Genomic DNA, 16,104 nt, shown 5'->3' with positions numbered 1-16,104 from the left:
TGCTTTAGTTTTGGTTTGTTTCATTTTAGCACAATAAGAATATTAAGTATTGTCCTAGATACCAAAACACCCTTTGAGTTAATTTTACTTTTGTTTTAAAAAGTTTGGAAATCTTTTCAATCATGCACTGTAAAAGCTGCCGATGTTACACTATAGTATTTCCTAAGTTTTTTTTTTAAATTGAGCTTTAGAAATGAACTCTAAACAAAAGAAAACTCTCCAAACAGAAGTACTACATAAAGTTTTCTAACACAGTTTTATTTTGTACATGAAAAAGTGCTAAATTCTTCATTAATTCCTTATAATGCCTTTCCTTAAGAGCCCGTAACTAATCAGCTTTAATTATCTGACCAATTTATTTTTAAGGAATTCCAAATTTTTATAAAAGATGAAAGCCTAGTCAGGAGACTTGCACTCCTAAGAAGGTTGTGGAGAGTGTTTTTCTCTGGAATGCATAATTAAATGAATAGGTTTGATTATTATCAAAGCCATTAATTGATTGTGCCTTGATAAAGCCTCTTCTCACATGTGGTTGCAGTTTTTCAGTAATGAATATTCTTTTTTTTCCTCTTAATTCATGTTTTCTAGGCAAACAGTTTGATCCAAGAATAAATGCTATCAACAATTTGCATTTATTTTTCTAGAAACAAGAATATGAAGAACTCACACAGTCATTTGTTAACATATGTTGTCTTTAGAACATAATGGAACATCACTTAATTTCTAAATTCCAGGGTGGTACAATTGCTATAAATGTTACATATTCACCATTCTGCTTTCTGTGTTTGTTCATTTTTTTTTCCCACTAAGAACATAACAGAAACTGAGTCAATGTTTTGGTGAGAGCTGTAAACAAAAAAGACATGTTCTATTATTATAAAAAATAATAGTTATAAAAAATAAATGGTGACTCTTGCTGATATCAAACCTTATGGTGTTTTATGTGGGGGTTGTGGGAAAATATGATTTATTGTTAAAATGAAAAGAAAAAAATCTAAAAAACAGCAGGTTCACTTATTGATTTTTTTCATTAACTTTATTCTTTGCCCATGCAGATGGGAAATTATTTTTCATTTTTAAAAATTATAACTTGAAATTACAGTGGTCTTCAAAGATTTAGATAATAGAACCATCACTGTAGTCAACTAGGGTGCACTATGGGAAATTCTGTCAGATACCAAGCTGCCCTGTATGTGTATATGCAAATAACACACATAAAAATATACACATACAAAATCAGCTGGAGCTATCTGAAATTTCAAAACCATTTTAGTTCTTGTTTCCCACTAATGAAATCTTTTTTATTTTTAACATATATTTATTATGCAGCAACATTAAAGATATTCATTCCGTTCTTGAAGTGACAGTTTATGATGAAGATCGGGATCGAAGTGCTGACTTTCTGGGCAAAGTTGCTATACCATTGCTGTCTGTAAGTTTTATTCACCTGACACACTGTTCTGTGTTGCTTTTGCTCAAGGAAAAAAAAAAAAAAAAACCTCAGCTCTATGTCTGTCATTTCTCAACCAAGGTCTGTAATAAGAACACTAAAAATTTTAACATACTCAATTCACGGCCATGTTGAATCCCATGATAGTTAATTTTTCCTGACAGACTTGATCCTGGTAATGAACAGGTACTTGTCAGAATTGCCACAGTTGTTTTGGGTTCTCTGTCAGTTTCAGCAGCTGGGGGTCAAAGGTCACTGAGGGAGTGTATTCAGTGGAGACCGAGAGACAGACGGCTGTCATGTCCTTTTCCCGCAGATTCAAAATGGTGAACAGAAAGCCTACGTCTTGAAAAACAAGCAGCTGACAGGGCCAACAAAGGGGGTCATCTATCTTGAAATAGATGTGATTTTTAATGCTGTAAGTCTTAACTTTGGCTTTTTTGTACTGCTAAAGAGTTCAGTTTCATGAAAGCTTTTGTTCCTGATTTGTAGAGAATTTCTGTCATTCCTCATTTTCTCTAAACCTTGATGTATCCTGGAGAATACGCTTCTGCCACTGCCTGGCACACCCACACTTTCTGTTATAGTTGGCGACTGCTGCTGTGGTTGTGCTCTGACCGCTGCCTGCCTGCCTAAGAAAAGGAAGTGCATGCATGTGCAACTGTATACATTTATATTTTATGAGCACAGCAGCCAGGACTTTGAAACTTGAAAAATTATTGAAAATTGAACTGCGTGAAAAACTTGTAAACATTTGTAATATATTAATCCATAACAGACACATATGTTGATGTATAGGTGAAAGCCAGCTTACGAACATTAATACCCAAAGAACAGAAGTACATTGAAGAGGAAAACAGACTCTCTAAACAGGTAAAAAGCAAGGAAAGATTAATCCCTCCGGGAAGACCTGATTATATCTGTAAAACATCTAAGTAAATTCAAATAAATTTTGGAGGTATGGAGGGGGGAAGATGATGGAATTTTTGGTCATCTACTTATTGAAAATGGCTCGCTTTTTTCTTTCTTTCTTTCTCTTCCTTCCTTTCTTTAAAAGATCAAACCAGGACAATACCAAACTAATACATTGGATGGGGGTGGTCAGAAAGAACAAGGGATACTGTAGGTGCTGCATATAATGGATATGTAGTCATGTTTTAGCAAAAGAATGATCTTTTCAAAAATAACATACAATTTGATTGCTATGGAGTGTACAAATGAGAATGCCAAAAGCTGAGGTTCAAATGTGTGTGCAGACCACCCACAGGTATGATGCAGGTGTGTGTAAAGTGAGCCGAATAAAGCTTTTCCCTCTAATCCAGCGAGGGGGCTCCATCTTTTAAGAGGAACCTTCCTGTTAATTAGATTTTAACTACAATCTTTCAGAACTGAACTTGCATTGCCATTTTTAGCTAAGAAAATAGAAATCCAGGAAATCGCACTTTTCTATCATGAAAGACTTTTAAATTAAGCTCGATACCTATCAATTATAATTTTAAATTTGGTTTGATATAAAGTTTTTAAAAAGTGCTACTAAACTACCCCTTTTAACAAAAATGCTACACCTAATCACAGAGCAAAAAATAAACTGTACTTATTATGGCTTTAAAATTTACTGAACTTATTAGCACCTTGAAATATTTGATAATTTTCCATGCCATTAGAAACCTGAAATCATTTTATTTTTAATCTAAGAAATCTACCCAAAACAGTGAGATCTTTGGATATTTAAATATAGTGTATGTGCTACAAATGCAATATCTATCTAAACAGGAATTCAGACTACATTTCTCTACATAGATAAAAATAATAAAATATGTTCTTAAAGGAAGGTGAAATAAATAGGGAGACTCTTCGTTTTGCCTAAATGGAATTGCAGTTTTAGCAACGTGTTAAAATTGTTATGCACATACTTGCATCTGTATTTACACACATATACTTTTAGCTGTACAGCCTCAGTGAACTTTACATAGCTACTTCTTTAAAACATCAGAGCAGTACTTAAGTATATTTGGAGTAGCAAAATATTAACCTGCAGACATATGATTGTTCTAACTGTTAAGATACCTGTACGTAATTTTTTGAACCATTATATAGCATGTACACTATTTTTTTTCACTGTTGAAATCATGCTATAGTTTTAAATTTAAATTATATCAACTCTCATATACCATTCAAATTAAAGATTTTATGGCACACTTAATTACTATAATATTTTTCCTGATCTCCAAAAGTATGCAAAATAAGAAATGAGAAAATATAGGTTACATTTAAGGTAGGAGAGAGATTCGTTAGTAGAGAACATGTTAGTAAAAAAGGAAGAAATCTTATTTAAAAGGTGAAAATATTTTGTTTTCTATAATAAGCAATACTTGACAGGTTTTTCTCTAAGACGAAATAAAAACATTCCAAAGTATTCAATTCACTTTGAAATATGTTGAAGTTAAGACATTTAATGAATCTTAAAACCACAATAAGATTTAAGAGCTTAAAAATTAATAATTATTCAGTAAATAGCAATTTTTAAATTTGTTAGAATTTTTTTTTCTTGTGAAAAAAGAAATCCAACCTACATGATAGCATTGTTTTTTCAAATATATTTAGCTAAGAACTTGCTCTTACAGGTCAGTTTTTTCCATTTTCTCCAGAAATACATTTTTCTCTTAAACTTGTGAGCCAAATTGCTTAGTATGTTCTTATGGCTTTATTAACTCCCTGAATCCTTTTTAAGTCATAATAAACTTGAAGAATTTTGCCATTTATTTGATCATTTTTTCATCTTGCAGATTCTAATAATTTTTTCATTTTCTTTACAGCTGCTACTAAGAAACTTTATCAGAACGAAACGCTGTGTCATGGTGCTGGTGAATGCTGCATACTACATTAATAGTTGCTTTGACTGGGATTCACCCCCAAGGAGTCTAGCTGCTTTTGTGGTATGATCATTCTGTATTACTTACATTGTTATTCATTAAATTCAGTAATCATAGCTGCATGTTTCTGTGGCTATAGTAACAGTTATGTTGATGTGGCCATTTTAAAACTCCTATTTTAAGACTTGACTGGACAGATTTGCCGTGGGCAGGAACCTGATGGATTGTTCAAGGTCTGAGTCCAAGAATACAACCCCCACCCCAGATTTCCGGAACGCAAGACATCTCAGCCAATGTATAATTTTCTCTGTGACAGTTAAAAAGTGAAATTTTGCATGTTGCATAATTCTAAATCCCAATAGGAGAGCCAAGAAAAGTCCTCAATGTGAAAATAATAATAGTTATAATCTTGACCATCCCCAATTTGATTTTATTCATTCTATAGTCTTTTTCTCCCAAATATGAATATCATTGGCAGTAGAATGGTAGTATGTAATGCTTTAATATGTGAATCAATTGGAAGTGGATGTGACCTATTTAAGAGTATTTTATTACTTCTGAGATTTCCAGTTTTTAAAAAGTCACAAGTAAGAATTCGATGGATCCAGATAGTCCTCTAACAATGTTCATCTTGTAGCCTTTTTGATTATTTAAAAAGTACTGATGAGACCAATTGGCAAGGCCAGAAAATCCAAAAAGATAATTTCCTCTATGTTTTAGCTGGGATTTTCTGTTCTCACATTATTTTTGCTTATTCAGGATTTCAGTTTGAAGTTTAAGTGTAGTCTGTCTTTTGAAATCCTTTATTTTATTTTCATGTTTGTTAGAATATAAGTACCTTATGTTTCCTTATAGTTGCCAGTTTTGCAAAATACGACTTTATTATGAGGGCTTACAAGAAAAGCCTCAATTATAGTAACAAATCAACATTTTAGTATTACCATTCAAATGAATGTATGCACATCTGTTTAGTACTTTGAGCTCTGTCCTCCTCTCAGGGCTTCTATGGGACTTTCATTAATGTCTGAGCACATGAACAAAGAGTATGTATGTCCCTTTGTGTTGTAAGTTACCAGAAAGTTAGGCAGCCTGCTTCCCATAGACATGTTGTTGTCTCTTTAAAGAAAGTGACTGTCATCATCATTAAGTTTTGGGGGGGGGGGGACAACAACTCCCTCTCTAAATACTCTTTTAGTAGTCCTCTCACATAATAAAGATATTGGGGTACTGTAAAACAAACTTTGTTCTGATTTTTCACTAGCATTGAGGCACTTTGATGTTAATGAGAAAAAATGATACTGAGTTTCTATGTATATTTTATATCATTACTTCCAGGTTCTATGAGGCCTTATAACAGCAATAAAATTCTACTGGAAAGGTCATGCTGCCATTTTTGATTCACTCCTTCCAAAGTTATTCTCCATAGCTGTTTGTGAAATTTGAACACAGAAAAGTGTATATATTTATATAATTTGTTCAGAAACATTTGTTGTGAACTCTTGAGCTTTGCTCTGTGTTACGTAAGTCTTCATAAACTTGAGGCTTCTAAAGGACACTCTTGTAAAATATATTCAAGATGGCAGCCCTTTTTCACTTTTTTTTTTTCTGATTCTGGGGAAAAAAAATAAAATCCAGACACTGAAATTCTGAGAAATTTAGGTACATGAACATAATATGATTTCATTGAAAGGGGGCAAACTTCACTGGGGAAGAACTATAAAAATCTCTCTCTTCTGGTGGTCGGTTTGTAACAGACAGTCCTATGAAACACCAGCTGAATGCAAGAGGCTTACACAAAAAAGCAGAGCAGGCATAATAAATGTAGGAAAAGAACCTTGGACACTGAGGGTAAGAAAAAAAAAAAAAAGAGGCTATAAACAACAATGTGAAAACACATTAAGAGTATTTTGAGAAGAAACAATAATATTAACAGTTTCATAGGAAAAAAAAGAAGTGCTAAATTACATTCTGTTGAATGTGATTTAAATAACAATGAATAACAAAACCAAGCTTTATTTATTTAGACTTCAACTAGGAGCTCCTTGAGAATGGGAACCCTGTGTTTTTCATCCTGGACTCCAGTATCATCTGCAAAATATCTAGCAGTTACTAAGCTCCCTATATAAATGGTTTACTAAATCAATTGACCAATTAATGAACCAATCAATCAATATGAATATTTTTCTTATGTGGAGAAATTTACTCGCCAGACAGATAAGTGTTTGATTGAATAAGGCTAGTTATTAAATCATGATACATGCAGCTTAATACTGTTGTAGTAATTTTTCTATAGTTTCCATTTGAATTCTAAACTATTCCATAATCCTTTATTAATATAAAACCCCAGATTGAATTCTGATATTAAAAGATTCTTATATAACAAGAGCTGGTATTTATTAAGCACTTACTATGTGCCAAGGAACCACTCTTTACATATTAACACATGAAAATGCCTTCGTGCATTAATGAATTTAATATTCCCCAAAACCTTATGATATCATTAGGTACTTAGATACTATTATTTTCCCAGTATACAGAGGCACAGGAAAGTTAATTACCTTGCCCAAGGCCATATAGTAGATTTTATTTCTTCTCTAAAAGACCCTTTATAATATATACCTTACAATTTTAATAACATAAAGTTCAAAACTGTTGTAAGATTTTTATTCATCTTATAGATATTAAATGATGTATTTTAAAAATGAAATGTTTCAAAGATCTCATTACCTAACTGGAGCCTTTTTAGGCCAGTTTATTGAAAAAGAGTGCTTTCCATTAGGAGAAGAGTATGAGCAGCACCCCATTGCTACAAACATACTGTTCCTGTCACGCCCTGTTGATGGATCATGGGTCTATTATTATAATACTGGTTCCTCTTGGCCCAGTTTTTCATAAATGCAGCTGCCTCATGGAGCACATGCATTTGTACCATTATACAACTTGGTTTTAGGCCCAGATCAAACTTTATAAAAGCAGGTCTTTTTTTTTTCTATTCTGTTTTACTTTCCTTTTCTAATTTACTCTCCAAAAATATAAGTCAAAATAGAAAAACCATCATTTTAGTGTCCCAGTGACAACGAACATGGAAAGCTCAAGAAATGCAGACTCAGGGCAGCTGCAGTCTGCACAGCACTACCTGTACGCTATGGGGAGTATTCCAAGCCAGCTGATGACAATAGAAACTGAAATTGGTCTGGAAGGGGAGGGAAAAGATAAGCAAATATGTTTCTGGGAATGGCCTTCCTTTGAGCACTATGCAGTGGGTTTTGAATGTTGCTGTGAGTAACATCTACCTAAGAGCGAACACAGGCGTGTGCGTGTAGGCGCTGCTTGTCTCTGGGAATCATCTATCGTAGACTTGGAAATGCCTCATAAATTGGGCCTAATTTTCATCAGGCTTTTGACCAGACATTTGTGTTCTTGTGGATGTCAGTGGGTGCAAAATGGGAAAAAGAAAAGAGAAAAAAGAAAAAGAGTGTACATTCTCTCTTTTCAGTACTGTCATTTCTCACTGTAATGAGCACAAAAATAATTGGACAACTGAGCTATCAGTAAAAGGACACACTTCAGTGTGCGTCAAAGAATTATTTTACAGGACAAACTTTAATCTTTAAATGTGATTGTAGATAATTTGTGGTACCATCTGTCCATTTGGAATTGTTTTAGCCTTTTCTGTCGTTATACAGTAAGTGCCGCTGTGTTTAACATTAACATTTGATATTTTACACATTTAATTTCTGTTCTGCTGTGTGGTCCTTGGGGAATGGAGCGCTAGTGCTACATGAGAGAGACAAAGTATTGATCAGTTAACATTTCAGCTACATTTATGTATGTCGCAAAATTAATGAAAATGCCAGACAAAAATGTCAGAGTGCACAAAAAGGTAGAATTTAAATTTGGTACTTTAATGAAAAGTCTTAAGATGTGCATTATCAAAAATGTCCTCTTGCCTTTAAAGTACAATTCCTAACAGAATAACTAAAGAGAGACACATATTTTACTTAGAGGAACAATGAACATGAATTATGAAGAGATGTCAACTCCTCAATGTACCTTGTGTTCCAAAGCGGCATGTTTGAATGCTTAACTGTTAGTCATAAAATACATTTGTTTCTGTTAGTACCTGTAGGGCTACTGACTTCAACCCTCTGTCCAGACCAGCCTAGGAGGCAGGCTTCCAACTGAGATTCTCCCTCTAGGTTTTTCTTGGTGTGTATATATGTGTGTGTGTGTGTGTGTGTGTGTGAGAGAGAGAGAGAGAGAGAGAGAGAGAGAGAGAAAGGTGGGGTGGGGAGACCAAGAATTCCCTCTACAGCAATTCATGGAGGCCACTCTGGTTCATTACTTGTTTCTTTCTGGGTCCTTTTCAAATGGCTGGTTTTCGTTTGCTTCCAGAAAATTTGTGCTCACTTTCATTCAATTCCCATTTTAGTAAAGGATCACACTTGGGACAACAGCCATCCTCAGAAAAGCTGGGCCATTATGCAGGAGGAGAGGAAAAACCAGGGATGATGCATGCAAAGAATGACACAAGGCTGCTCTGTGTAACCAAATGATTAAAAAAAAAAAAAAAAAATGGAGGATGCCCCAGCAAAGGAGGAGGAACTGAGCTTGCAGAGGCAAAGGGAATATAATACAGTGATCCGCAGACAATAGGCACTTAGGGAGGCTTCATTGTGTGCTTCCTGGGTAGAAAGTCTGCTGCTACTAAACAACTTATGGATTTTCCTAAAAGTTATTAAAAACCAAGAAGACGTTTTAAATGGCTTCATGATCAAAGACTAAAAAGGGCTCATTGTTTAAAAAGAAGCATCAGTATAAAAACAATGTCAACATCCACCTGTAAGTCAAGTCTTACTTTATATTACTGAATAATGGAACATAGGATAATTATACTGGTCATATCAAAGATCACTTTATGTTTACAACAGAAATTCCTATTTTGAAAATTTACCAGATATCAGTAATACCACACCAGGAAAATTATGTTTCAGGTCTATGACGATTTTCAAATTATTTTTATGAGTCTTTTGTTGCTACGATTATTCTTTAGAGTTAGCAGAAAAGTTGGAAATGTTCCAGATATAATTTTTATTACTTTGCCCATGATAGAAAATCAGAAGGACCTCTAAAAATTAAAGAAACAAATACTAAAGAAAAATGATCTATGATGGTTCTATCCTTGTACTCACAAATTTTTCTAAAGCTATAAATTTTAATTTCCAAGCCCTTTTGCCCACCTTTTAGCATTTATGCCATTATTTAGTAAACAATAGTTAATTTAATTTATATAAGTTTTAAACAATGATAAACATTTCTTTCTCAAATGAACAAGAAAGGAAAAAACCTGCAACATCTCATTGATTTAGAAGATCACATATAACCAAAGTTACCTAAAATTACTTTGTAGAGTCAAAAGTGTTGACACACTGAAGTGTCTAGCAGTACCATTTTCAGTAAATAGATTATATGCACAATTCAGATGGACATTCTGGCATATCAAGTTGATACCCAGAATATACATTTTTCCCAAAATTCATCTCAATTCCAGGGAAGAATTTTTTCAAACAGTGTCCTAAATTACATGACGAGTTATAAATTAGGTTTCCGTAAGCACTGCTTTTCACAAAACATTGCATATAAATTCTTTCAATTACACAAAATCTCCCCTGAAAAGACCATAATTTAGAAGTGAGTTGAGTCTTAAGGCTGATCACTATTAGCTAAAGTCAATTCTGAATCATAGGAAATGTACCTAACCAGATAATAATGTAACAAAACATTTCTTGATCCTTACTGAGAAGTGATGCTGCAGTTCACTTTGCATTCCTACTTACATGAATAATTTTTCTTTTGTTTTTGTATTTGTTAGATATACGATGCAGCACTTCTGCAAATCATCCTTCTCTTTAAATGATGCCAACGCCCTTTTTGGTTTATTTTAATAGATGTCATCAAAAGGGCTTTCTGATATTTGGAGGGAGATAGTCACATATGCCAGAGAATCTGATACTTTCTGAAAATCTTGTTCATCCTAAATTTTATTCTGTATTAATCCCAGTAGCAGATCAAACATGATTTCTGTGATCTCTGCTCTACCTCCTTTGTCCTCTATATGGGAAGTCATAGGATGCTAAAATCTGTAAAAGTTTTCTTTTGTGGGTGATTTGGAGAAAATAAAACTGATCACTTTTTCCAAGTATAAACATGGTTGTGCTATATTATAATCAAACATAAACCACAAATATTATAATCATAACCATATGTGTCAGTCAAATTTTTGTTGCTGTGAAAAAACACCTGAGGGAAAGAACTTAATGGAGGAAAGATTTATTTTGGCTCACAGTTTCAGAAATGTCAGTCCATAGTCAATTGGCTCTATTGTTTCTGGGCCTGTGGTGAGGCAGAACACTACGGTGGGGAGAATATGACAAAGTTACCCACGTCATGGTGACCCAGAAGCAAAAGAGAGGAAGGGGCCAGGGACAAAATATAACCTTCAAGGACATACACCAGAGGGCCTACATTATCCAACCAGGACCCATCTCCTAAATTTCCACCACCTTCCGATAGCCCATTCGATTATGAACCCATAAATGTTTAATCCATTGATGAGGTAAGAGCCCTCATAATACAATCATCTTTCAAAGGCCCCACCTCTGAACACTCCTGCCTGTAGACTTCGACATATGATCTTTTAGGGGACATTTTAGATCCAAACCATAACACTATGTTTCCATATTGAATCCAAGAATTTTCCTTCTCATGACCCTTATTGGTACATGCAATGAAGGTTCAGGTGGTGGAGTACAAAAAGCTTCAGTGTAGTCTTTTTCTGTTTGTATGGGTGTTGCCTTTAAACTACCTCTTTGCATTACTTATCAGGTAGTTGCAATCCCCAAACCTTCATAAGATGCTATAAATATGTTGTGTGCTCCATATTTTCCAACTGAGTTTGCTAAGGATTAAAAATCATGAAATGAATCAAAGATGTCTGATTCTCTCTCCCCATTTCCTAAGCTTATATTCTTGTCCTCTGAAGGATTTTTCTATTTTCTAACTTTGATTTAAATTGTATAGGACACATTTATTGAACAAAATGGCCAACTATTTTCATTTCAGTATATCATTATATAGTGAATTTTGCAAAGGAAACCATTTAAAAGAATGAGATAATTATATAATTTATTCTAGTAAAATTTGATAAAGAGGACTAACTCTTCTGAATGTTTATAAATTATAACAGAGAAGCAGTCATTAATATACTTTATTCATTTGATTCATTCTCCATGTAATTTCATGCACTTTTGTATCAGATAAATATTAAGAAATAGGAATAGAATGCTTTCTATCATTTCATTTTTCTATTTTTGGATAGTTGTAAATATAACCTTTGAATTGTGAATATATTTGAGTTAATTTACCAAGTCAGAGACTAACTTGAAATGTTATTAATCTAGTTATTCCTTTTTCTCTCTGCCTATTTCCTTGCAATCATTTTACCATGTTTGAACATTATATTAAGAGCTGGGGATATATAGTAGTCTGTCTTTGCCAAAGGTAGGTCTGTGAGTAATGACTCTGTTGCATCTGCTACTTTTTTTGTGATGACAGAAATCCAACAATCAACAAGTGGTAACAGTAAAGATGATAGTGACTGGCTTATAGTGAAATAATGCAGAGAAAATCAGAGAACAGCTAAGAAGCAAAGAAAGATGGAAAGCATTCAAAGTGTAAATGTATATTTGGATAAAAACAAAAGTCACCCCTGGCTTTAAGGGAATAAATAAACAGATTTTCATGACAAAACTTTTATTTAATCTTAAGTCAGATTCCTCGACTTTTTTTTTGTATTCTGCTACAGAAGAATTTTTTATTTAGTTTAATGAAAGAAATTAAATACTAAGGGAATACGATTTTGTCAGAGAGTACTGAGTTTTGGGGGGCAGTCATAAGTAATTCTGGCAGCCCCCACCAAGAACTAATTTTCATCCCCTGGGGTGTCATATTGCCCCTACTGAGAATGCATACTCTACATATTAGGGTTTAATGTAAGTTTAACTGTGTTTAATTTCCTACTCTTGGTGATAATGTATAATTTGGAATTTCTATCATTTGTATATGATGCAAACCAGTCGAGAGAAAGAGAATTTGTGATTGCTATAAGAAATCATTGACTACGTTGGAGTCCACCATTTCAAGGAAAGAATTTTAGTTTCCTAAAGATGGAAGAATTTGATTTTCCCCCTTATGCAAACCACATAAGGATTTTCTCCTATACCCCAATCCAAAATGGAGAAGTGGGCTGAAGCTGAATTCTGGACTAAGTAATATAACATCTCAATATTAGTGTTTTATACATACATTGTACTGTTTTTATGAGTAACTGCTAATTTTTTTATTCTTAAATAAATATAATATGTCAAAGTTATAAAAGCATACTTCATTAAGCTTGATTACCTATTAAATCTCCATTGGAAGGGCAGGAAAAAAAAAGGTTATGTAATAGGAAAACCATTTAAAACAGTTCAAATATGTGTTCTATAGTCTGTTCTGCATATAAAGTTTTTCAGCTCACCACTGGGATAAAAAAAAACACTTTACTATTGCAATTTATCAACAATATGTAAATATGTGATTTTCTATCCCACATTGCTATATATAAATAATTCTGTGTTATCTATTTTCCATAGATAACATTCTATACAGTTCCTGCAAGCAAATTTTGTACATGTTTTAAACAGAAATCTTTCATCAAGATTTTTTTTTTCAATGGTACTGGGGATTGAACCCAGGGGTGCTCTATCACTTCAGCTACATTCCCAGCCACTACCCCCACCCCGCCTTTTTAAAATTGAAGTCAGGGTCTTGCTAAATTGCCCAGGCTGGCCTCAAACTTGCAATCCTCCTGCCTCAGCCTCTTGAGTTTCTGGGATTACAGGTGTGCACCACTGAGCCCAGCTTCATTCAGTTTTGTCATAAAGCGGTGAATTAAATAGTTTCCCTTCGTCAATCAGAGAAATCATTTAGATTAAATTTAAAATCATAGATCACCAAATATTACTGTAGTACATTAATTATCCACAAATTAGTATACTGAATTTGTATAGAGAGTTGTTATATTTTGAAGTGATATTAGTAAAGTGATGGCAGAGAAAAATTACATATTATTCAGATGGCTGAGTTCACTTTTTCTAGGTAGGTAGTGATATTGAAAAGTTTTGAGAGTCAGTGTGTATCTGATTTTTATTTAAATTCCTTTACATAGTTTGGTTCTCCTATTGGAACAGCCTATTGCATACCTTAGCCAGAGGCTGATATTTACAAGACAGACTTTTAACCTGGATTCTACTAACCTGACTGAATGTGCACTGTTTCCTACATTTTTAAGATTCTCAGAGTTTGTGCCTCTTACCACCACTTTATTTCTAAGTCCCATATCTGGGCTGGCTAGTGTACATAAAATGTAACATTTTTCAGACAAATCTACTTACATCCAAACAAGATGGAAAGGTCTGTTTTGGAAGACAGTTGCATGAACCTTGGAACACACTTCTTTATGGGGACACCATGGATAATAGCATTGAACCACTCACCAGTCCTAGGGATCCCTTCATAGAGTCCTAGCTTGGAAATGGAAGCATCCTATGGAGAAAGAAAAGTCAGTGGGATTATGGCTGGGTGCTCAGGATGCCAGGAACACATCTGTCCAAATTCTAAGGGCAAAGTCCAGGGCTTTAAAAAGTAAAAGTCGTAAGGGATATGAACAATGCATATGAAGTCATAGAATGTTACAGCTGGAAGGGAGCTTAGAGATTATTTTACAGGACAGAACAAGTACGAAGAGGTAAAGTAAATGACTTACCAAGACAATAACTCTCCTCCCCCAGTTGCTAGTAATAGAAGTTTCAAGGACAGCAGCAGTGAGAAGAAGGGTGACGTTTGTAAGTTGAATTGTCCTCAATTAAGGAAAAGCAGATGTTTGACATTGTGCTGTAGAATTCTCAGGGTGTAAAGTTGAACTTGTGAGGCTTTGTGTTTCCTGTTAAGGAACACGCTGATGTGGGAAGGCTGGAATTGCCTACTTGATATAGTAAATTAATGCCCACTCTGCTTAGTCTTATTTCTGCAGTTTAAGTAATAAGTATATACCTTATATTTTGATCATCTTTTCTATTAGTTGCAATCACATTCCAAAAATACCATGCAGAGATGTGTGTATAATAGTAAAAAAAAAAAAAAAAAAGAAAGAAACTCTTAATTAGAGCTCACTGTGTGTTTGAGTAAGGTACATTTTAGATTATATATATAACATATGTATATATTATATAATTTTTCCTGTAAGTAGTAAAAATGACTTTTTTCCCAAAAGCAAATGTCAATTCATTAAGAATATATTTCCCAGGTTTCAAACATATTTTTACTGAGTTGTTTAAGTAGCTTAAACTCTATTGATCCACTTTGATTTAATGGTAGCTAAAATGACTTTTACATGGCATAAATTTCCATTAGACTAAATAAATGCCGGGGGAAAGTATATGTATTTTAATCGTTTAGAAAAACTGGTGACCCAACTTCATTGTACTTCTGTCTTCCTAAATTTTCTTTTTTTATTAATTTTTATTTGTTTTAATTAGTTATACATGACAGTACTTCAATATATCATACATGAATGGGATATAATTTCTCATTTTTCTGAGTGTACATGTTGTAGAATCTATATTTTCTTTAAAATTATATACATCCAAATTATTCCAGCATAAAATTAAACAACATGATGCAATAGTATATTATTTTATGAAGTAGTGCAGTATTGAAACAACAATTAGGGCATACTTTTAGATACTATTTGAATTTGTAGGGTGTTGCCCACTTTGTTATATCGACTTTGGGAGGTATAGTTATAAACTTGGTGTGCCAATTTATTGCTATTGGAGTTATTGGAGTGAAGAAAGCTAAATTAAATCATCTGAATGAAATTCTGTGAAGCAGGAGAGAGCCTGTGGATAATTTAGATTTGAATAACATGATCACAACAACATAGAGTTTTGTTTTTTTTCCTGAAAGCTATAGTCTTTCAAGAATTTTATCAAAATGATGTAAATTTAATGTAAAATTATTGATGAAAAAAGTATTCTCTACTGGACCTAAGAGCAGGAGATAACATAAAATGTCCCACCAGTGTTTGTCACAGATTGATGGCTTTTCCTACAAAAATATAGCTGCAAAATATTTAGTAGTAATCCCTAAGTTCTATTTCTAATTGACTAGACTGTTTAACCTAAGTTTAAGGAACTAGGAAATAAAATAGATTGTAAACTGAAAAATGCCATTTGTCAGTATTTTTAATCCATTACCAGAGCCAGTGACAGGAAATAAATTCAGGCTGTTCTGCTTGAGATGCATTTCAACTGCCATTAACAGATCTTCCCCCATTTTCATGCACACTCAGTAAAGCTGTGTGGAATGACTGACTCAGAGGACTTCAGCGGCAAAACTTGAAGTTAAAGCTGTAATATCCTAAGAGAAACCCCCAACAGTAGTATCAGATGAAGCTGAGAATAAATGTAGTATATCAGGCATCATAAAAGGGTGAATGGGGGATACATTTATGCCTTCCTCTATCTACTATGAGATTCGTACAGAAGATTCACACTCATTATTCTCGTCATCTTAATGAGATCAGTGTGGGAACATTTCTCTCTCCTCTCTTGACTGTCAGAAAGGGGGCACTCCATTATTTCTCCTTCCTCTCTTTGCTTTCTGTATATATTTCCTGGC

At 33.7% G+C, this 16,104-nt stretch overlaps 1 protein-coding gene across 1 annotated transcript in view; it reads left to right on the top strand.

Annotated features, from left to right (window-relative positions):
• Mctp1 (multiple C2 and transmembrane domain containing 1) overlaps positions 1–16,104 on the top strand; it is a 526,481-nt gene that overhangs the window by 372,366 nt on the left and 138,011 nt on the right. The window contains exons 14-17 of the mRNA XM_058573996.1: positions 1,330–1,432; positions 1,767–1,868; positions 2,249–2,323; positions 4,267–4,386. Of these exons, the coding sequence (XP_058429979.1) occupies positions 1,330–1,432; positions 1,767–1,868; positions 2,249–2,323; positions 4,267–4,386 (400 nt within the window). The remainder of the gene's footprint in view (positions 1–1,329; positions 1,433–1,766; positions 1,869–2,248; positions 2,324–4,266; positions 4,387–16,104) is intronic.

Source organism: Marmota monax, unplaced genomic scaffold (genome assembly GCF_021218885.2).
Source record: "Marmota monax isolate L192 unplaced genomic scaffold, Marmota_monax_Labrador192_F-V1.1 WCK01_AAM20220418_F8-fsc00018, whole genome shotgun sequence".
Classification (NCBI taxonomy): domain Eukaryota; kingdom Metazoa; phylum Chordata; class Mammalia; order Rodentia; family Sciuridae; genus Marmota; species Marmota monax.
This window is presented reverse-complemented; position numbering and strand designations above follow the sequence as displayed.